Below are 21,738 nucleotides of genomic sequence, written 5' to 3' on the forward strand. Positions count from 1 at the left end.
GATGGTATATGCTTAATCTCTTTCACGTTTGGGATTTTGGTTCTCCTTTCTGCAAAGTGATAATAGAGACCTGTTTTCTAAAGAATGCCTGCCATCAAAGAAAGTCCAGAAAGTCAGAAAACATATAGACATTCAGTTTAAGAAATGTTGAGACCAATTTTGCTCTTCACTATTCAGTCAATATTGAACAGTCACTTGGATGACTTATTTTCTTGGTAGCTCTTGATTTATATTGTCTTTTAGCATACACTTCATTTGTTTGTTCAGCAACTAAGGAGGTGTTATTCTATTTAATTCCTAGCTCTTCTCTATCAGTATGACTGGAAAGGCATTTAGAAATTGTCACCCAAATCCATACTAGTGAATCAATGCACTGTAGCCTGGCATAAATTAAGAATATTGATAATTAACAGCTGAAGTCAGCACTGAATGATAAACTGATCCAGAGTTTGCAGCTGGCATCTGTACTTGCATTATCTCATCTTCCAGTGGTATCTGAAACAACTACTAAAATAGTTCATTGTGGACAACTGCTTTCAAGGTAGGGTAAAGGCTGAAAGTCATATATGCAGTTGCCGCTCTACCCCTTATTTGGAGGACTACCATAATTCTTTAATGTAAGATTCTTCACATGTGCAAAAGTAAAAGGGGCTAGTATAGAGTGCATGAGATTCAGTTGTTACATCTTCATAATGTTTTTCATTCATAAATTCAAGATGATTCAGCTGTGTTCAAATGCTCTGTATGTATCTGCAGTTTTTGTTTGTGAACATGTAGGCAGCACAAGCAATTCTTGACCTCGTGCCAGTTTCAAATTTCTTACTGTAGCGTTACACTGTATGTTCAAGAGATTTAATATGTATGCTACCTACACAGGCTGGAGATGTACAAAGTTTATGTACAGCTTAAAGATACCCTAGTCTCTCCTACCTCCTGCAATGTGTGTGGAGCCTGCTTTGAGGTACCTGCATGGAGGAACTGTTTATCAAGTATTCAGTAGAGACAAGACAACTCTGCTTTTATCCAAAGAAAAGTGAACGAGGTAGAAAAACAAAGATGTTGAAAACAAAAGGCAAAACTAGTCTGGACCTAGAGTTGCCAGTACTGGAATAACTTGAAGATGAATATATGTTATAAATAAAAATGAGATTATTCGCGTGGAAAATATTCTAGGGCAATGAAACAGTCATTCAAAGTCAAAAATACACATTCTATTATTATGTATTCTGATGTCACTACTGCCAATGTCTGACTCAGAATCATTTCTCAGAAAGGATTATTTTTTCCAGTAACTTGTGTAATGTGTTTACTATGAAACAGTAAACAAATGTCATTAAGATTGAATTTGAGAAAAAGAATAGTTGTGATAATGTTGGAATTCAATTGGCTTCCTGATAAAGTGGTCACTTCTATCCAAAATCAAAATGTTTTGTACACATGTATCACTGTAGGCATAAGCACCCATGCCTTTGGACCCTGCTTGTAAGTAGCATCCATTGGATTTCACAGGTAGCCTCCTGCTGCCTACCCTTTGAAGGGCACAATTCCTACACTTTTGGATGTTCTACATGAACTACAGGACTTGATATCCATAGAGAAGAAGGAAAAGTTAACCGGAATATCCAGGACCAAAACCAACTCCAAATCAAGTTGCTGCAACATAAGAAGTTAAATTTCTGTCTTGCATTAGAATTTACTATAACAGGACCCACTTGTAACAAACTGGTAGTCATTTCTCAAGTATGCAGGTAACAGAAGTATATTCTGGAGAGCAGCTATGAAAAAACTCTGCAAAGTGGGAATCTGATCTGTAAGATGTCACAATAAAAAAGTATCAAGTAAACACACACCATAACAAAGAGATAGTCAAGTACCCCTCTGTAGTGAAAGTGTGACTCTTAAATATAACCCAAAATTTAGAATAATAGTAATTTTAATAAAATGTAAATTAATGAATAGTTATTAAACTCATCAGGATCCAGTACTTACGTCTAAGTATAATGTATAATTATTAATATAATTATATATATGAATATAATTATATGATAATTAGTATAATCAAATTATAAATATAAATTAAAAATATCTTTACAATATAAGCATAAAGGTAAAATACCACTAACACTGAAACTACATTAATAAGTAGGGTTTATGACCGTGTGTGGCAACTCAACAAGATCTGGAAGCTAATGCAGGCAACAGCTTGAAGCACTCCAGGTATTTAAAAGCTGTCTTTCACAGAAGTGTTATGTTGCTTGGAAACATACACTAGCAAATATTTATGATACTTTGTCTGGAAATCTGAAATGATCTTTAGAAAAAGGTTGAATAAGGTCAGAAAACGTGCTCATTATTTTGCAGAGAAAAGGTATGTATAGATGCCACATAACTGGACCAAATGAGAGCCTATAGCTCCTCATAGATACTAAGTAGCAGATAGAGAGCACTCATGGTGAATACTTCTCCAAAAGAACAGTAAAACCAAACCTTCTGGTTAGCTCTTACGCCAGTTTCTTTAGGAATGCCTTTCTGCTTTGAAACAGAACGCTGTGAAGTGTCAGTGAGCAAAGCTGGCATGCCCCATGCAGAAGCTATATTTAATGTCTAAGCCTTGTTTTCAGTATATCTGGAAGAATAATAAGAAGAAAATATATAGCTAGACAAGCCTCAACAGAATTATAATTCATCTGCCAGAGAGCATGCGTCATTCCTTCTTTGGATGCAAAATCATTTAACTTTTGTTTTGCAGGATTCAAGAGCTCTTCCCATCTTGCAACTAGCCTTGAATTGACTATTTCAATGCCCTTTCAACATGAGCTACCAAACTGTTTTAGGACCCCATAGATGAAGACTTATTTTTTCAAAGATAATTGCTTCCTGAGGAGGTCTTGGTCATCATTATCTGCTTCTACGGATAATACAACAGTAGGTCATTAGGATGAAGTTATTCATGTAAACACCAAGTGACGTTAGATATACTAGGGGATGTGACCTGGTCTCCAGTGTCATTTCAGAAAAGCATGGGTCTCCGATGGTCTCAGATCTGCTCACCCTGTGCAGACATCTCAGACACAGCTGCTAAACTGGCACCAGGTGTTTATGTTCAGGAACTTGAACCAGTGCATAGGGTATAGGAAAGATATCTAAAGAAGGGCAGGAATAATTGGAAAAGTGAACAGGTCAGGGATCCACCAATATTATTTTGTGCAATGGACTTCATTTGACATTACTGTCTGTGTCTATCTGAATGCAAGACCTGCATTTACTTTAACATATGATCTTTCATTATCTTTGGGGTACATTGCAACTGTTAAATACATGGGAGAAAAAAAAAAAAGATTGTCCAGACAGACCAGACATTTACTGAATTTAATGGAACAACCACAAAACAGCCATCATTTTCTCCAAGGAACTTCCAGTTTCTGCTGGTAAATCTCTCCTGACTCTGGTCTCAGTCACTGCTAATCACAACAGCCTCTTTTCATAGCAAATAATTTAAGTGCAAATGACTAGAAAGTTGAGACTGACACATGGAGTTCCTTGATTGAGAGCAAATATATGACACATGATACAAAATATGTCTTGAGGAAGACACGTTTTGCCTATTTAGCATTCAAGCCTATTAAAATACATAGGTACGCACAAAAAAATTATTTTCAGATTCCAGTATTCTGATAAATAGGACACCTCACTCAGAAAGTGATGTTTGCTGACAGATTTGTGAAAAAAAGTTTGTCCATTGGATAAGTTGCTTGCAACTCTATTTGATAAATCAAATCTAATTAAATCACAGTGCACCACTGTGATGAGGTTAAAGCTAGCTCAGGTATCTCTCCATGACATCATAGCCTTTTTACACATCAGTATGTGGACACATATTCTACCTGTGATCAATAAGTTGGAATAGCAGTTGGATACACATCATCGTGTATACTGCTGCTTCAGTGAAAAAAATGCATTCCAAAATACACAGGTCCACTGGCAAAAGCTCGAGTAATAGCACACCAAGCACTTTCATACTTCTTACTGGTGAGCAGATAGTGGCAAACAGTTAAGAAGAATCTGATATTGTTAGAAAAAAAATATTCTAATATTGACAAAGGGACTCTAGCTTTTCTTGAAAAATTTTCCATGACAATGCATGATTTATGTAAACATAGTTGAAAAAAAGATAATTAAATTTTTAGACAGTTTTCTTTTTGACATCCTCCACCTCAGCATCATTTTTTTGATGTGCATATCCATAAAATAACTTTGTGTGTATGTATTATCATATTTTTATAGTATGTGATAAGCAGTTACATACACAGTTACTGCATGGTTCTCCTCTGAAAAGCTTTGTCTCAAAAATACTTTGATATAGTACTGCTCTCCACCTGCATGACTTGCTTTCTCATAAATATAGTTACATCATGGTGTCTTTTCATTTCAGAGCTTTGTTCCAAGCATGACCATGCAGACTTTAATTGAAAATGACTGTGAATGAGATATGAATAATAAAATTAATTACCTGAATCCAACATTAGAGTGTAATGCAACATCCCAAGTCTCTTGGCACGAACGATACTGATTCATAGGATTGTGAAGAACCATTAGTAAAGAGTTATCTTGGGTATGATAAAAGCAATCAATACATCTATACTCTTGGGTTGCAGCATACAGAACCTGAAAAGCAAAGAAACAAAGGTACATCCTCTTTATATACAGTAGTATGTGCAGATGGTACACAGCAGAGCTTTTAGCTGGTACTTCTGAGGTACATTGGAACTTCACTCTTCCTTCAGGATGTACGCAAAGCACTTGGATTCTAGCAATCTGAAGTGTTCGGGTATGTGGAAACTGAACTCCATTACTATCCATATTGAGCGGAGGTACTCACTATCCTCCACTTTTGAGACTGACCATGAATGAAAAATATCAGCTAAAGAATAAAATTGTTTATATCTATTTAAGATTTAAAACCAAGTGTTTAAATACATAACGAATAAAAGCAGAACTATTGTCTAGCAGGTAGAGAAAAACAAACTAGCTTCTGTTAAGATAGTTTGGTATCCAATTTGCTACTCTATGACCTGTACACCTCTGAGATTTACTGTGTCCTATATTATTCCACTCTGTTCTGGACAGTCCCTCGCTTTTCAGTGTTCACATTGTCTGCAGGCTGTAACTTATTTTTTAGTTATAGACAGAAGAAAGTTTTCTTTCAAACCATCATTTTTACAGAACTATTGAACTGAAGTAAAACTGAAGTAATACTATGACAACAAGTATGATTTAAGTATGAAAATCTCATTACCAGCTGGTTGTAAGAATTGTGCTTAGATGTGACATTTAGTATAGGAAATAAAGAAATATTATTACCAAAATATTGTTGTTTTCTGTTGCAGTTATTTTATACCAGTATCTTTTGGCTAGATTCATTATTGACAGTTCAATTAGTATTAGCTATTTACCTTGCATAAGAAGGAATTCCCCATGTACTGAAATCTGTGACCAGACATGCAGTGATGCTAAAGTGGTGCTGAAATAGCAGCCTTTCCTCAATGCTTGTATAGCATGTGTGAGGATCAAAAACAAATTGAAGCATGTTAAGCTCAAGGCAGCACACAGCTTACACCTCTCCAAAGAGAATGCCTATCACCTTATGCCATCTATACCTGAACTTATCTTTCATATTTGTTTTTCTGTCTCACCGCAAGAAGAATTTTGGTCTTTAGCTTGCAAGATTTCTATAAATGAACCTTGTAGCCCTGAGAGGGTAAAGCATGATTATGACAAAATTTTCTATTTGCCCATAAAACATATGCTGAATATGTACTTGTAAAGTATGCTGCTACATACAGTGGACTTACGAATGCCATAACTGTCATGGAAGATCACCTCTAAGATCTTTTTTTTTTCCATCACGCATTTAGTTAAAAGACTCATACGAAAAAGAACAGCTGCAGTGCCGCCAAACCACAAAATAAAAAACAAGTACAAAATTCAGTTTCTTGTTTGAAATTTAAAGCAGCTGAAGAACAACGTGTTTTGGTGAAAATGTTATCAGGGATAAAACTGAACCAATTCCACTACTAATTCTTTGTGAAGCATTCTGATGCATGACTGTATCTATAACATTGTCAGTTCACAGATACCTGAAGAAGAACATGGGGTTGAAAATACTCAGCAAAACTCCAGTCTGTCAGACAACGCTTCTGAATCTTTTTTATTTCTTCTAAGTTTGGTTCTAGGCCATTATTTTCCAGACTCACCTCAAAATACAGCAAAACAAAATAATGAATATCAACATTTCAGTGTCAATTGTATCAAGTTAACTGTAATCTGTTGTCTTAGTAAACGGCATCCCATGTTGCATCACAGTTAATTGCATAATGCTGCACATGTGTAGAGCCGTATGGCAATATTTAATAAAAAACACAACTGCTCCCAAAGGTTTTGCTTTTGTCTTTTCTTTATGGCAAACATAATTCATCTATTTTTATTATTAGGTTATATGTTTTTGAGTGCTGTAAGTAATTATGAATATTTTGACAGGTCCTATGAAGTAATCTTAAAATTGCTATATTTATCCAGGGCTGTATGGCAGGCAGGTGTTTTTAAAGAAGCCAAACTACACAGTCTATTAGTTTGACAGTTTGGCAATTTCTCTCAAACTCTCATCCAAGTATTTGAACCCTCGTATTCAATGAAACCAGTGTTGCCAGTAGTAGCTTCACCAAACCCCATCACCTTAGAATTCAAAGAAATTCTAAGTGCTTAAAAGATTTGTCACTATTTCCCAAACATCACAAAATTGACATTCTCATGCAGCATTGCAAAGGAATCCACGTCAACATTTCCCAGCATTGAACAATATTTTCTGTTGTCTCATACTATAGAACACAGTTTAGTCCACTCAATCACACTTGCCAGATCAGAAAAAAGATCCAATTCTTTGCTCAAAACAGGATCAGCCGACCAATCTCTTCCATCCTTATCATCTGTTTCTGCATGTCCTGAAAATTGAAAGCAGAATTTTAAAATTGCTCCAGAAATTCCAGTCCTCAATGCTAAGATCAAAGTTCTGCAATTTCTTTAGCCTCCTCAATGAGACTGCCATCAAGTTGAAGCTTTCTTTTATGACACTAGTAAGCTAAATACATGATACACCTCTCCCACACTTTGAAATCCATGTACAACAACAAGCATCAAACTGTTCAGTGAAAAAAAAAAAAGAAAAAAGAAGTCTTTGTAAGTTCCACTCAAATTTTCCTCTTGATCTGTCCTGTGATGGCCTTGCATGGTCAAAAAGATTACAAATATTCTAAGAAGTGTCCTCAAGACTCAAACGTGAAGAACCATTTTTCTGCTTACTACCTGAGAAATGACAGTTATTCCTTTGCACAGATTACACAAATAACAGGTAAAATAAATTATTTTTATATGAGAATTTTTGAAAAAATGTATTTTAAACTTTACAGAATCATTGGATTTATAGAGTTCTATTAGCTACTGACAGATTACATCTGTCAAGGATCTAACTAGTAATTCTGATGAACTAGTTTGACTGATAAACTATCAGTATTACAATGGGCACCTGATATGAATAGAATCATAAGGAGATTTTTACTTCTATATTCTCATTTTGTCTCTTTCTGAAATAATTTCATTTTAATAGAATTCTTTATGCCCTGGGTTAGGGCAGAAGTCACTAATATTTGATCAAAATTCATACATCAAGAAAAATTCTATTCCTGAGAGAAAATACTCCTGGAAGTATTTGTTTATAAATGGTTCATGAACAGCTCAGCTTCCAGACTGTTTCTCTGTACCTTTAGGCTATGATTCTCTGGAAAGTTACATCTGTTTACTGACTGCCTTTAGAAGGCTAAAGAAATCCAATAGCAATAGTTTTCTCTTCTTGATATCTGTTTTTGTGCTGCAGAAGTGTTGAAATGTTGACAGCTGTGTTTGTAACTACAATATTTAGTACTGTGTTTAGCAAAAAAGTAAAATAAACACCAAAAAATGTTCTCACACTTCAGAAAAGAGGCAGATAAGAGGGATTCATTTTGTCCGCTCCAACATTGCAAGGAAAGGATTCCATCTAAGCTAATTGCTTAAATAACCCTTCTTTTTCCCCTGGTCACAAAAAGGGCCTAGATAATTAGCCTTGGCTAGATGCTTACTCTTAGACAGATAAAGTTAGGCTAGATACAACACCTTCATTCTGTATATACAGTTTTTGTAGAATTTCCCTTTTGCAGAACTCTCAGCTTCATTCTTTCCTGTATCTTTGCTGCAAAAGCAAGTTTTAACATAAACCTGAACATACACTTCATTTTAAATAAGTTGCAAGCTCCACTGGCTTGAAACTTGGAACCGTCAGTTCTACCATATGTTAGCCTTATTTGCTGGTCTCACTTTCTTTGATACAAAATAAATATGGCTCTTCTTTACTTCTAAATTGGGCCTAAAATTTTGAATATCAAAACTCCATGCTGAATTTACTTGCATGTGAAAGAAGAGGGACACCTGGAAGATAAAAATGCAGTAAAAGATATGTATGCACGTGTAATTACCAAGAATAGCACTTTTTTTTTTTACCTTTCAACTTTTTATATCATCTTCTAGAGTCCTCATGTGTAAGGTATATATATTTTCCACTCCTCTTACTTGTTCAGTGGTAATCATCGAATTAACCTTATATATCACTTTTGATTTTAATCTGTGGATGCTACTAAGGTAGTAAAAATTCAGCTGCCATTATAACTCACAAGAACTTGCATTCAGAAAGGTATTTGTTTTCAGTTATTTTATGTCTCTAAAATGTATTTGATGTCACTAGCAACTAAACAGTTTTACAGTACACATTTTTCTACACATACCGTTTTAAAGAGTTGCTTAAATCAACTGTTTAATGTTGTCATACAAAAATAGCTAGTTTTTGTCTTTATGTAGTATTCCTATGTAGATAGTCAATGGGCAGACTATGCAATACTTAAAATTTGGTGATTTGTACAAGGAAGAAAAATCACTGCCTTGTAACAGCAAACGATATGGTAAAATAAATAGCAGATTCAAATTCTTCAGGAGTAACATAAATAGAGAGGTTTTTACCAGAGCCTCTTGGTGATTTCTCATTAAGCTTCGTTTCCATAAGGAAGAGTTGTCTCAGCTGTCTTGCAAACCTGGCTGGATTATCCCACGGGATATAAGACACTTCAGAATCACCTCCAACCATAGATCCAGAGCTCTCCAGGAGACCAGAGTCACTCAGCCCAGTCAGCCTCAGGCTTTCAAAAGTAAACACTCTGAAGGCTCTTTCTACTTCAGCCCAACTCAGAAGTTCTATAAAAGAATTACAGTCATTAACTGAAAATGTTCTTATGGCTCAGCAGAAGATAAATAGAAGACTATGCAAGCATATTGTTCTTGGCAACTCTGCAAAAGCCAAGAACAATTTCCTTAATGGTATTGGATCAAATTATGTCAGCTACTTTTTACATTGCATTCAAAGTTGAATGTTTCCAAATTGCAAAATGATATGCCTAACTATTAATCCATCTTAAATGAAGTGCTTCCTACATCTGAATACGTACTGGCTCATTAACTTTATACAAATTATGTTGATTTTAAAGTACTGAGTAAACTTTACCAAACCAGTTAACAACTAGTTATTTTCAGCTTTAGCTCATGAAAAGGCTTCTATTATCATCTTTTTTTTTTTTAATCTGTAGCTTTTCAAACAAAGAACAAAGTGTTTTTTTCCTCTTCAGACAACATTTTACACAAAATTTGCATAGAAGCATGCAAGGTGTAAAGGCAATAACAAATGCTATTTATGGTTATTTGCATTGGTGTCCATACATTGGTAATTATTAGAAGGACTGAACTTTAAGACAGGTAGTTCTGTCCCCAAATCATACACAGTGTATCTTCAGTTTGAAACATTTTCTCTTTGGAGTAGTTAAACATTGAACATCTTGAAAATGTTGGCTATCTAGAGCAAAGTTAACAGTTGGGAGAGTTTGGTAGTATAGTATGGTCTAGTGAAGACCATCAAGTTTGATATCCACCAGCTGGCAAGCTACAGCAATACAGAATACCTTAATAGCTAAGACACACCTTCTAAAAAAAAAACATACCAACAACTAGAAACAATGCAGCTAGTGTAAACTAATCCAACACATGGGATTTTGGGAATGAATAGCTGGGAAAGTAACTTCAAATACTGTGCCTTGTATGATGACATAACTGTAACAAAACGGATTTGAATGTTTCTATTTCTTAGTAGTCATAGAGTAAACTTTTGAAACTACCTAAGGGTATTTATGCAGTCTTTGGGATTGTTTCACAGTGTATGTCACAGTGGTATGCACATTACAAGAAAAGGTAACAGCATAAGTGATTATAGTTGAAGTAGTGAAGGTATTCTGCTGGTTTGATAGAGATTATTGCAGAAGCCATTTCATTATTAATTCCAGCAGGTTACAGAGAATACATTTTTAAAACCAGTTATTGTTCAATAAAAATTTTCTACGATACATGTGCTCTTCCACCACAAGAATGTTGGTAAATAAACCACGTCATTGTCTCCCAAAATGCATTGTGTCCTAAGATCAAAGTAGCCATTTGTACAATTTTTTTTTTCTTTCTCTCTTATTAAACGTGAATAAGTAATAAGAGAGTTCTGAGATGCTGCCAGCTCTTAGTTATGCAATATTTAATACACATATTGCCTTGCCCAAGAACCATGAAACAGAAGTCTGAAGTTAGCCTAACTTGTATGGTAGGCCAAGGCATGATCAAGAATACAAAAAATGGGAAATTCTTCAAAGGTTTTAGGTAGCTGACAAAACTCATCACCAAATTCCATCTATTCAACAGAATCATCAACCAGAAGAAAAAAGAGGAAATTATATCAATGAAAAAAGAAAATCAGTTCACCACTAGTGAAATAACGCATGAGCTCATGAACACTGGCCAAGCGTTTAGTGTTGTTTACAGTCGAAGGAAGGATGAAATGGATAAGTTCCCTAAGAGGCAATTTATCCATCATTTCACGTTCAATCTTTTCTGGATTTAAGTTGTCTTGGACCTGGAACAAAAACCAAAGTACAAGAGTTAAAGTAAACTTTAACACCAGTGGATTTCTAAAAATTGTTAGAATAAATACGTTCTTTTATAGGAAAAGATGTTAACTGTGCTTAAGTCAGTCGGATATATACTTAAATTTTGAGCATGTGCTCACAGCGCGTTATTGAATCATGGTGTCAGATATTTTGGGCAGGAAAAAGAAGATGCAGAAGAAAAGAACTGACAGAAGACATAAAAACAGATAGATGTTAGAAGATATTTGTCTGTGCTAGATAGTCTCAAAAATTCTGGAACACTAGAGTAAATCAACAGAGTTCTGTATCTCTCATCTACACCAAAAGCTAAACATTCTTGTTATTAATGCAAACACTGAAATCAATATAATGCTCTGTGTTTGTGACGTCTCCTCTGTCAGCAGCAGTAACCCATTGCTTCTTAAGCACACTGAAGATGTATTAGTGTGTCTATCTCAGTAGGAAAATCTAGGCTATGCTGTTCTCCTTTGTAAAAACACCACTCTACCCTTTCTAGTGCATTCGCTGTCTGCGGACTTTAGAACTGATCATATATTATAGATATCACTATACCTTCAGCAGGTGTAATCGCTGAGCCAGAGTATCACGGTAATTAAATAAGAGAGGGTACTTGGGGGTTACAGTTTCTTCACTGTACTTAGGAGAAAAGTAGTCATAGAGATTCTGTTAAAAAAGAAAGATGCATTAAACACCAATAATAAGACTTAATTATCATTTTAGGTAACAAATAAAAGACAACACAAACCTTTTTTTCACTCTCAGAAAGTGGAAGAGAAGGAAGGACAGAAGCTATATGACCTGCAATGGTATGATGTAGCCCATCTGCCCGGCGCTCTGGCACCACCAGACTAGGTGGTGTAAGGTCTTCTTCACTTGCAATAACCTAGTAAACATGATATATGATAGCTTCACTACAGTATGACTGCTGCATAACATCCTTAAAACAAGCAAACAGATCCTGAGATAAGCTACATACAAGCTAAACACATATCCATACATTTGTAAGGAAAAAAAAATTATTTTTTTTAACAAGTACCAAAAATGCAATTCTGCATGTTAGTTTCTGCCCCAAACAGATTATAGAAAACAGAATTAAATGTGTTCTTTTATTACTCACTTTTCAAAGGATGAGAAGAAAAATATATCCAACTTGAAATGTTAAGAATTGTAATGATGAACAGAGATTTTGACTGCATTTCAGATGTTGGACCTTATCTTGACGTTTTTTTGCCTGAGTCTATTTTTGAAGTAAATAAACTAATTAAACTGAAATATTATTTTGAAAAGAAGGAAGATTTTCAAATAATACTACAGAGCTTTACTAACTTGTAAATTGTGTCTGAACTCAACAGAAATCAGACCTGTCTAGCGTTAGCAGAGACACACACCAATTCTAGTGTTAAGTTTGCCATAAGACCTTTGTACTGAGTAAAACAGTAAAAGTTTAGTACCACTGTTGCAAGATGTGAAAAACTGTTACTGATTTAGCTACAAAATGACAAGCTTTTCCTCATTTGATTATATTGGATCTGTAGTCTTCGAAATACGATTTTGGGATAATACTGTATGTACAGAGTAAGCGTGCACAATATGAAAGGAAAACAAGGAAGCCACTTTTCAGTTATGATTCCTTTATATTAAACCTCCATGATCAGTGCCTCTATGCATAGTCTCTTAGCTCCGTATGAAAGAGATGGATTTATTAATCTTTGATCAGTTCATTATAACAGGTCTAAGCTGAATTAACTACAGGAATTAAAAAAATAATATTCCCACCTGTTCCAGCATGCAGTTCAGCATTAAGGGCACAGAAAAGTATTCCTCAGGAATCTGATTCAGCAAGTCATTGTAATATCTCATATCCATAGAAGCAGCCAAAACCGGAAATTCTTCCTCTGTTGTAAAAAGAAAAAAAAAAGTATTAGGATGGATTTGTTAAAAAACGTCAATTTGTGTTACTGACCAGTTCAACTCCTCAACAATTTTTCTAAAAAGGACTAATAAAGTCTAGGACTGTATAGCTCTCATATCCAAGTGTGACTAGGAACAGTTAGAAAAAGTGATTATCTGAAGAACTTATTTATCACCATTGCAGTTTCCAGAGACTTTCACAATGTTTTCACTAAGAAACTACTCTCACAACATCAAACCAGATTTGGCTTACTGAACAAATAGTTTCAGAGATTTGTGCTGTCAGATGAAGGAACAGTAAGATTAACAGTAAACAGCTACAGGGCAAGTGTTTTAATCCTTTAATCATACCCTGTGACAAAATTACTGTTGGCAGATTTTCTTCTGCTTGCCCTTTTTTCTTTGAAGGTGTAACCTGTGGTGCTGGTTGTATCTAAAAGAACAAAGATAAAGACAAAAAAATCAGAAACAAACGAGGATTGCCAAATGTAAATAGGTGGGAAAAAACAATTTCTTTTATCTTTTGCTATTTACCCTCTTATCAGATGCTAAACTTTTAAATGGTTCTTACTAGGGGAGTCAAATCCTACCTGACTGTGAAAGGAACAAGAAATGTTGTTTTATGAATGCTTTAAATGAACATTCAGTAGCACTGCTATGGATGGAGTAATCCAATTTTTTCCCCAGCACTAGTACACATCCTACAAGCTGCTTTCTTGTGCCCACTTAAGCTTTTGTCCACCATGAAAAAAGTAAAGGAACTGATCTGGGATAGAACTAAACATCTTCTTTGGATAGTTCACTGATCTGTAGCAAGACACAGTACCTCTGCAAGCATAGTGATTTTTCTAGGCACATGAAGGTGTCACCAGAAGTTAAGTCATTTTTACACCCATGATACTTTATGCCAGTATCTGTATGATCCTTTAAATTTTCTTTTTTTTTCCCCTCTTTCTCCAGTGTTCTGCTTTTTTTTTTCCCTCTTCAATTTTTGAAGTTTTAAATGCTGAAGACAAAAATCCCGATTTCATTCACAAAAAATTACACATGGAGTGATGGTCCAATCTGAATTTTTAGTGCAGAATTAAAGGCAGATAATTCTATCCTATAGCTAATTATTTTCTACAAAAAACGTGGTAAAGCAAAAAGGATCCTTGCCTCAGTTGCAGGTGGTTGTGTTGATTTGCTCTCTGATAATTCAGGCACATTAATAAACTTGGTGTTTTCCAAGTAGTTACAATGCTGTCTTCTCCAATCCAGGCAGTCATACATTAAACAAGCAATACTTTCAAACACTGCAGTGCCAAGTGCAAGCTATAACAGAAAATAAGGTAAAAAGGATGAAGTTTGCATGCAAAAGTGTCATGTAACTTAAGACACAAGAGTCATTAGTTCTCTAACCAGCAGATACACAGCTGTTTAAATTTTCCAAGGGTATTTTTGTTTACTAATTCAAAATGTTTTATAGAGTAAGTCTAAGAAAACAAGGCATCCTCATCTTTATTTGCCTAAATGCTGCCATACCACAGTACGGACTGAGTGTTATCCAGCTGCTTCAGTTGTATACAGCTTAACTAATCTTAACAGTAACCATTCAAGGTCTGTTGTCTCGCAATTGAAATGTAGGTTATCTTTTGGATGGGAAGGAAGAGGCAAGGGAACATAAAATACTTCTTTTCTATAATCTGTGTATGTTTCTACTGGTGATCAACCTGCAGCATATTTGCAATGCCAGCCATTCTCCTGCCCTATGAAGGATAAAAAAACAAAAATAATCCAACTAATCAATGTAATCTCATACTACTTTCTCTCTTTCTTTCTATTCCTCTGTTAAAACAAAGAAGGCCTCAAGAACAGAAGAAAATCCATAGCTGTGCAAACAAAGGAATGTCATCATATCACCCAAACATCCAAAGGGAGAAAACTGTATCTACTGAAATCTGACATAGGAAGAGACAAGTTTACAGTGATGTACTGTGGTTTTCACCAAGGTTTTGGAGGAAAAAAAAAAAGTTGACACCAACAACTATTTTAAAATTAAAATGCTTTTGTATTGATACCAAACCCTGTTTCAAACCACGTGCCACACTCAGGTTTAAGTGGCTTTAGTGGCCATATTCTTCTTTTGTACAGCCTAAACATGTAATGATGGTGTCTAGTAAAACATCAGATGTCTCAATTTTAAGTTTCCTAAAATGAAGCATGGTGAAGAAACACAACTGTCATTAAGTTCTTAACTCACACTAAAAGCATTAAGTGACCCTTAAGAAGTATCAAGCATTTGCTTTCTCTAAATCTGGCCCTCCTTATAGCGCTTCAAAACAAGCACCCAAATCACTGATCAGATATGGAATACTTGTTGCAGTTTTCATAACGTTTGAAGCTTAGAAGAGGTGTTTGGGAGAGGAGCCATATTTGTGAAAACAAAATTTTCAGAGTTAATATTTGTGCACCTTTGTTCTTCTAATTCAATGCTCTTTTGCAAAACTTTCCATTCATATATTACAAGAAATAATTGGAGCATATGAAAATTTCAATTTTAAAGTCTTGGAGTGTTTTTCATGCACAGTCTTTTAAACAAAACAAGAATGAAGTGTGACCAGCAGGTCAAGGGAGGAGATTCTCCCCCTTTACGGCTCTTGTGAGACCCTACCCAGACTAGTATGTCCAACTCTGGGGTCACCAAGATAAGGAGGACACAGACCTGTTGGAGCAAGTCCATAAGAGGGCCACAAGGATGATCAGAGGGCTGGAGCACGTCTCCTATGAAGACAGGCTATGAGAATTGGGGATGTTAAGTCTAGAGAAGAGAAGGCTCCAGGCAGACTTTATAGTGGCCTTCCGGTACTTAAAGAGGGCCTACAGGAATGCTGGAGAGGAACTCTTTATCACCGAGTGTAGTGATAGGACAAGGGGTAATGACTTTAAACTAAGAGAGGTTTGACTTAGATTCGATATTAGGAAGAAATTCTTCACTGTAAGAGTGGTGAGGCACTGGAACAGGTTGCCCAGAGAAGCTGTGGATGCCCCATCGCTGGAAGTGTTCAAGGCCGGGTTGGGTGGGGCTTTGGGCAACCTGGTCTAGTGGAAGGTGTCCCTGCCCATGGCAGCGGGGTTGGGACTGGATGATCTTTAAGGTTCCTTCCAAATCAAGCCATTCTATGATTATATGATTCTAATTTTTACAGAGTTACAAATAATGCAACCTGACACTGCTTAATAGGACAGATACAAAGGTTAGTATAATTACAGTTTTATGAATTTACTTCCTTGCTTTCTCCTCATCTCAGAACAGAATCAGATTCTTGTTGAAAGTTCTCTGAGTCTAGCCACCCGTGACTCTTGAACAAAGGAAAATATTTTTGAAAGCATTTTCCTTTATAAATATCTAAAATATCTTAAATGGAGATGACCTTCTGTATATAACAATATCATTTTTTGTAACAATGCCTAACAATTTGTCAAAAAAGTTCTCCTTCTGTATCTCTTGATCTTTCCAGATGCAGCAAGATAGGACTCAAAGACTCGCCTGGAAGCCCACCAGAACAGATTTACTCTATCCACCTATGATTTCTTGACTTGCATTCTTCCCATCTGCTTCTTTAAAGACTTACAAATGTTCCTACTTCTTTAGAGCTCTGCTGAATTCTGATAGAGAAGAATGTGAAATTACAACTACAATCTGCTGGAACAATTTCAGTGACGGATAATTATTCTTTTATTTCAGTAAAGATATGTGCTTGCAGGATATTTAAGGGCTGCAACAGGCCCCTAGAAGAGGTGATTACTGGGAAGATAGACAGGATTAAAGAACTTCTTTCTCAAAATTGGCTTCATGTTTTAAGATTAGATCAAGAATATAATGGCGAATAATGTTGTAAGTAGCAAGTCTACACCTTTCCACAATTGAGGCATTTTTAGTGAATGCCTTAAAAACCACTATGGATTTAGCCCAATTCAGTTCTGATCCCTTCAGGATCAAGGGTACTTCCTAGCTCACCAAATTGTTTATATACAGGATTTAATGTACTATAAAAAAGTGTTAGGAGAATGTAGTTTGTCCTTTAACCCTAATAATATAGGCCACAAATACAGTAGGATAAATCATGGAATATTGCTTTAGCATGTTCTATTTTTCACTGCCACCACTGTGGATTGGAAGATGCTGGACCCTTTTACCTTGCCATACTTGAGATCCTAGGTTGGAAAAAATTTCTAACAGTTTACTTTCCTTTCCAATGCTCCTGACTCAGCAGGCTATAAAGAGTAACACATCAGAGACATGTTTTGGGTAGGACAACAAGAAGCAGTACAAGGTGCGCTAAAACAACAGCTTATGGTCAAAAAGCCCTCTTGCATTCATTTTCATTTGTTCTTGTGACTTTTCTGATATATAGTAAGTAGACCTGGTGTCAGGAGGACAAAAACATATTTTTAATTTTATTTAGCACTGACATCTGACTCTCTAATGAAATTTAAATTGAACCTTTGTGAAGCCAATGAATAAATTTAGTATTTCGAACTGTTTTCGATTCTGCTGCTGTGGCCTACAACATTAAGAAACTCCAGGGCAGGTACCTTTATTCAAAGGATTCCTTGTGAATACATGCTGAATACGCTTGTTGGATATATAGAAAATATTTTTTGTTGAAGATAACAAACATACTAACTATTTTGTTTCTGTTTCACGGAAGAGTAAGCTAAAATTCCTTCCAGTTCTAAATTGGTGCTAAATGTTACAAACCTCAAAGCATGCCACATGTTGTGAAAGCATTATCTACTGACCAGCATTTCTTTGTCAGACCAGTCGGAGGGAAAGGCATTCTCCTTAACCAGGTGATGAAGTCTGGCAACATCAAAGAGACTTGATCCGTGCTTTCCACTGTTCAGAACTGGCTCTAGGTATTTCCAAAACATTTCCAGATCTTTGACAGCTTCATCTTTCTTTCTTTTCTCTGCTTCAACATCTAAAATTTTAAAGTATTAGATAAATCACAGTACACTATCTCCATTCTACAGAAAGCACAAATTGTATAATAGTCTTCTATAAGTACTGTTAGAATATTCCCATTCTCATGGTCTCAGAAAAAATCCGACACCAAACTTTGGGTTTAAAAAACTCCACCAAGATAAAGCCTAAGTATGGCTAACATGGCATTTCTTTTAGAAAAACAAACACACAGAAATAAAACAAAAGAAAAACTTCACCAAAATAGCAGCAATTAATGTTTGAAACCTAGGAAATATAAAAATATTTGCACTGTTCCAAAGCTGCCAGCACAAATTTAGACCAAACAGTTCATTAAGTATAGGATAAGCAAGCTTTACTATCAACATTTTGTTGAAGAGGAAAGTGGGGTTAAAAGAAGTTTAAGGTATAACATGACTACGAATAGTGAGTCTAGAAGTTGTATAGCTCTCATTTTTATTGCATGGTGATGATCAATTTTCAAAGGTGCTCCAGGTACAGAGAAAAAACTTTCTCTCTTAATGCCAAACTTACAATCACACTCTGGAATCCAAGATCAACCACACTTATTATAGCCTAATTTTAAGAGATATAAGAACATTAAACCTTCAAATGACTTGCTTTCATTTGGATGTGTGGGTGCTCAGCACTTCTAAAACATAAGCATTGAGGCCAAATACCACACTTGTATTTTTCCAGTGGCCCTATGGATTTAAACCAAAACAACCCTGTGAGGCTGTGAACTCTTCAAAAAATGCTGACCTTCTTAAAGAACTCAAAGATATATATTCCTTGTGTAGTAGCCATCAGAAGTGATGGCCAATTAACTTATAAAATGGCCCTATCATAATTTTGAAGGTATGTACCATAAGTAACTCCAAGCACTGGGTAGAAGATCTGGGAACTCTCTGCCAAAAGATTTTGTAGGTATAAGAAATTTTCAGGAGTTCAAGGAAAACTGAACAAGTCCTTAAAAAATAAACAAAATAAATACATTGAGGTTTACTACAAAGACAAGACACATCAGGATCAGGAAAATCCCTTGACTTGAAAATAAGTGGACGCTAAGTGAGGTGCACATTGAGAAGTTTCATATGTGCTTTTCCTATTATTTATTTTATTCCTATTATTTCCTATTATCTCACTATTCTTCTTTTCTTATTACTTCTATTCCTTTCCTTTACTCTCTTCATATTCTTCTTCTCCTCTTCCTTAGGCATCAGTTCATGACCACTTCTGGAGATAGAATACTGGCCCAGATGGTCCTTTGATTTAAACTGTTCCATGCTCCTAACAGCTCACCTCAGTCGCAGGACCATCTTTCTTCTTCCTTCTTTTTTCATCTGCTCATGAAAGATAAACTCTAATTCAGTGGCAATGTTCTCCTAACACACTCAGCTTTGAATGCATATCTTGGCAGTATAATCATATTTAGACCGCTCAGTCATGGGTCATCCACTTCACGCTGCTGAATGGAAGTTGAGTGGCACTGTACTAACAATATTGCAGCCAAAAATTTCAGTTTTACAACAGAAGAATAATAATATTTTACTAACTCTACCCCATAGTTTAATACTAAAACACATAAGTGTATGATGCTTAGGTTTCCCCTTGCACCGAAACATCGTGGCTCTCTAGGATCAATCATTAGACGCTCTGGCCTTGAATACCGCCTCTCTTCTTCATTCTTGTGCCTATAATACTAAGGCCTTTTCTTCCTCAAGTATATTTTCATCATGTAAACCCTCTCAGAATAAATTAAAGTTTCCATGAGTAACCCCAGAAGAAGATGCAGGAGTTGGGAGAAACTGTCAATGCAGAAGAAATGTGGCACAACCCCACAGAAGAACTGAATTCTCATTTCTATTACTAAAGAATTTGAAGTGAAGATGGTATTCAGCAGTACTCTACATAATTTTGGAACAACAACAGCAATCTGTTATAATCATGTAACAGTGGAATAATAGCATCTAGTGTATACTGATACACTGCATAGTGATTTTGAACCATCACTGTGGAAACAGAAGTCCTAGAATCACTAGGATGTGTCAGGTCACACATTTCCAGCAGAAACTGTCAGGCTGAGAGACTGGTCGAAGTTCTGAATATTAACTCTCAGAAAAGAGGAGATAAAAGTAGAGCTACTAGAGTGATTAGAAGAACAAAAACCTAACCATATGAAAGGTACTAGTAGTGCTTGACTTGGTAACATCACAAAATGAAAGCCAACAGGGCATGTAGGCACCAGAGAAGGAAAAGAACACGAAAGCTATGGTGCCTAATCCATGGTTTAGGAGTACTAATGCCATGAACAACAGAAACGTTATAACACTACTGGATTTACAGGTTAATGTCTTCCTTTCTAGAAGTATATCTTTGTACATTACTGAAATGATCGGTTGTGATCTATTTCAAAAGCCATTCAACTAGGAAATAGTTTAACCTCTGCTCCAAGGCACAATTAACTATATCACTGGTGACAAATGTTTGCCTAATATAACCTTAAAAGCCTCAATATTCGTACTCAATCTACTTTAGTACTTCACCAACCTCTCCTGTAGAAAGTTTCTTCCTGCTATATTGTATTTTTTTTTGTAATTTATACTCTTTATTTTCTATTCTAGACTTTTATAAACTTGAAAATTTTTATCATATCCTCCTTTATGCCTTTTATCCTTAAGTTTAAAAAGATAAGGCTGACTATTTTTTTTTTTTTATTTTCCTCATAGGTCAAGTTTTACAGATCCCTAATAATTTTCTTTGTGATCATTTGGAATTTTCTGATTGACACAAATTTCTTATGAAATTTTAACTCACTGTTGAGTTGTATGATAGAATTACTTCAGGTATTTTTTAGGACATATTTCCATTTATAATCTGGAGATTTTTTTTAGTGGCATAGTGATACCGATGACATGTTCATTTGCAAAGTCAGCATGATAGCTTGACTCACAATGTGTCTTTTAGTTAGGTGCTTCCTAGCTTGTATTTGTACACACATTATTTTTGCATAAATATACTATACTATAGTTGTCCACATTAAACATAATATTCTTTTTTCCAAATTGTTATTCTCTATTTTGTCAAGAACATTTTGCATTTGAATCACACCCCCTTTTTCCAATACTGATGATAATACTTTATAATACCAGAAACAGCACAAATTCTCTTGACTCGACTCCATGCATCCTTCTGTTTTATAAGCCTTTAATAGCTACTCTACAGAAGCTAAGGTCTTCCAAGGAGGTTGCACCTACTATACATACGCTTTCCTCTAGACCTATCTTGCTTACTGGGGGCCATGAGAAATAGCATTATTAAAATTCAAATATACAACACTAACTATTCCTCTGCTTAAAAGGTCAGTACTTAATTTTGTGAGGAAATTAAACTTGTCTGATATGATTTGTTCTTGAACAACATATAGAATCATAAAATTATTAAGGTTAGAAAATACCTCCAAGATCATCTGGTCCAACCATCCCCCTACCACCAATATTACCAACCCACTAAGCCATGTCCCTACATACCACATCTAATCTTTCCTTAAACACCCCAAGGGATGGTGACTCCGCCACCTCCCTGGGAAACCCATTCCAATGCCTAGCCACTCTTTCTGAGAATAAATTTCTCCTGATTTCCAACCTGAACCTCCCCTGGCTCTGCTTGAGGACATTCCCTCTTGTTCTGTTGCTAGTTATCTGTGAGAAGAGGCCAGCCCCCAGCTCTCCACATCTTTCT

At 35.6% G+C, this 21,738-nt stretch overlaps 1 protein-coding gene across 1 annotated transcript in view; it reads right to left on the reverse strand.

Moving 5' to 3' along the window:
- Positions 1-21,738, reverse strand: part of SPAG17 (sperm associated antigen 17) — a 114,800-nt gene that overhangs the window by 58,442 nt on the left and 34,620 nt on the right. The window contains exons 7-17 of the mRNA XM_050708444.1: positions 17,814-17,995; positions 14,187-14,342; positions 13,380-13,461; positions 12,894-13,012; positions 11,863-12,000; positions 11,670-11,780; positions 10,933-11,083; positions 9,103-9,333; positions 6,913-6,998; positions 6,138-6,254; positions 4,511-4,665 (exon numbers count right to left, since the gene is read on the reverse strand). Of these exons, the coding sequence (XP_050564401.1) occupies positions 4,511-4,665; positions 6,138-6,254; positions 6,913-6,998; positions 9,103-9,333; positions 10,933-11,083; positions 11,670-11,780; positions 11,863-12,000; positions 12,894-13,012; positions 13,380-13,461; positions 14,187-14,342; positions 17,814-17,995 (1,528 nt within the window). The remainder of the gene's footprint in view (positions 1-4,510; positions 4,666-6,137; positions 6,255-6,912; positions 6,999-9,102; positions 9,334-10,932; positions 11,084-11,669; positions 11,781-11,862; positions 12,001-12,893; positions 13,013-13,379; positions 13,462-14,186; positions 14,343-17,813; positions 17,996-21,738) is intronic.

This window comes from Cygnus atratus, chromosome 1 (genome assembly GCF_013377495.2).
Source record: "Cygnus atratus isolate AKBS03 ecotype Queensland, Australia chromosome 1, CAtr_DNAZoo_HiC_assembly, whole genome shotgun sequence".
NCBI lineage: Eukaryota > Metazoa > Chordata > Aves > Anseriformes > Anatidae > Cygnus > Cygnus atratus.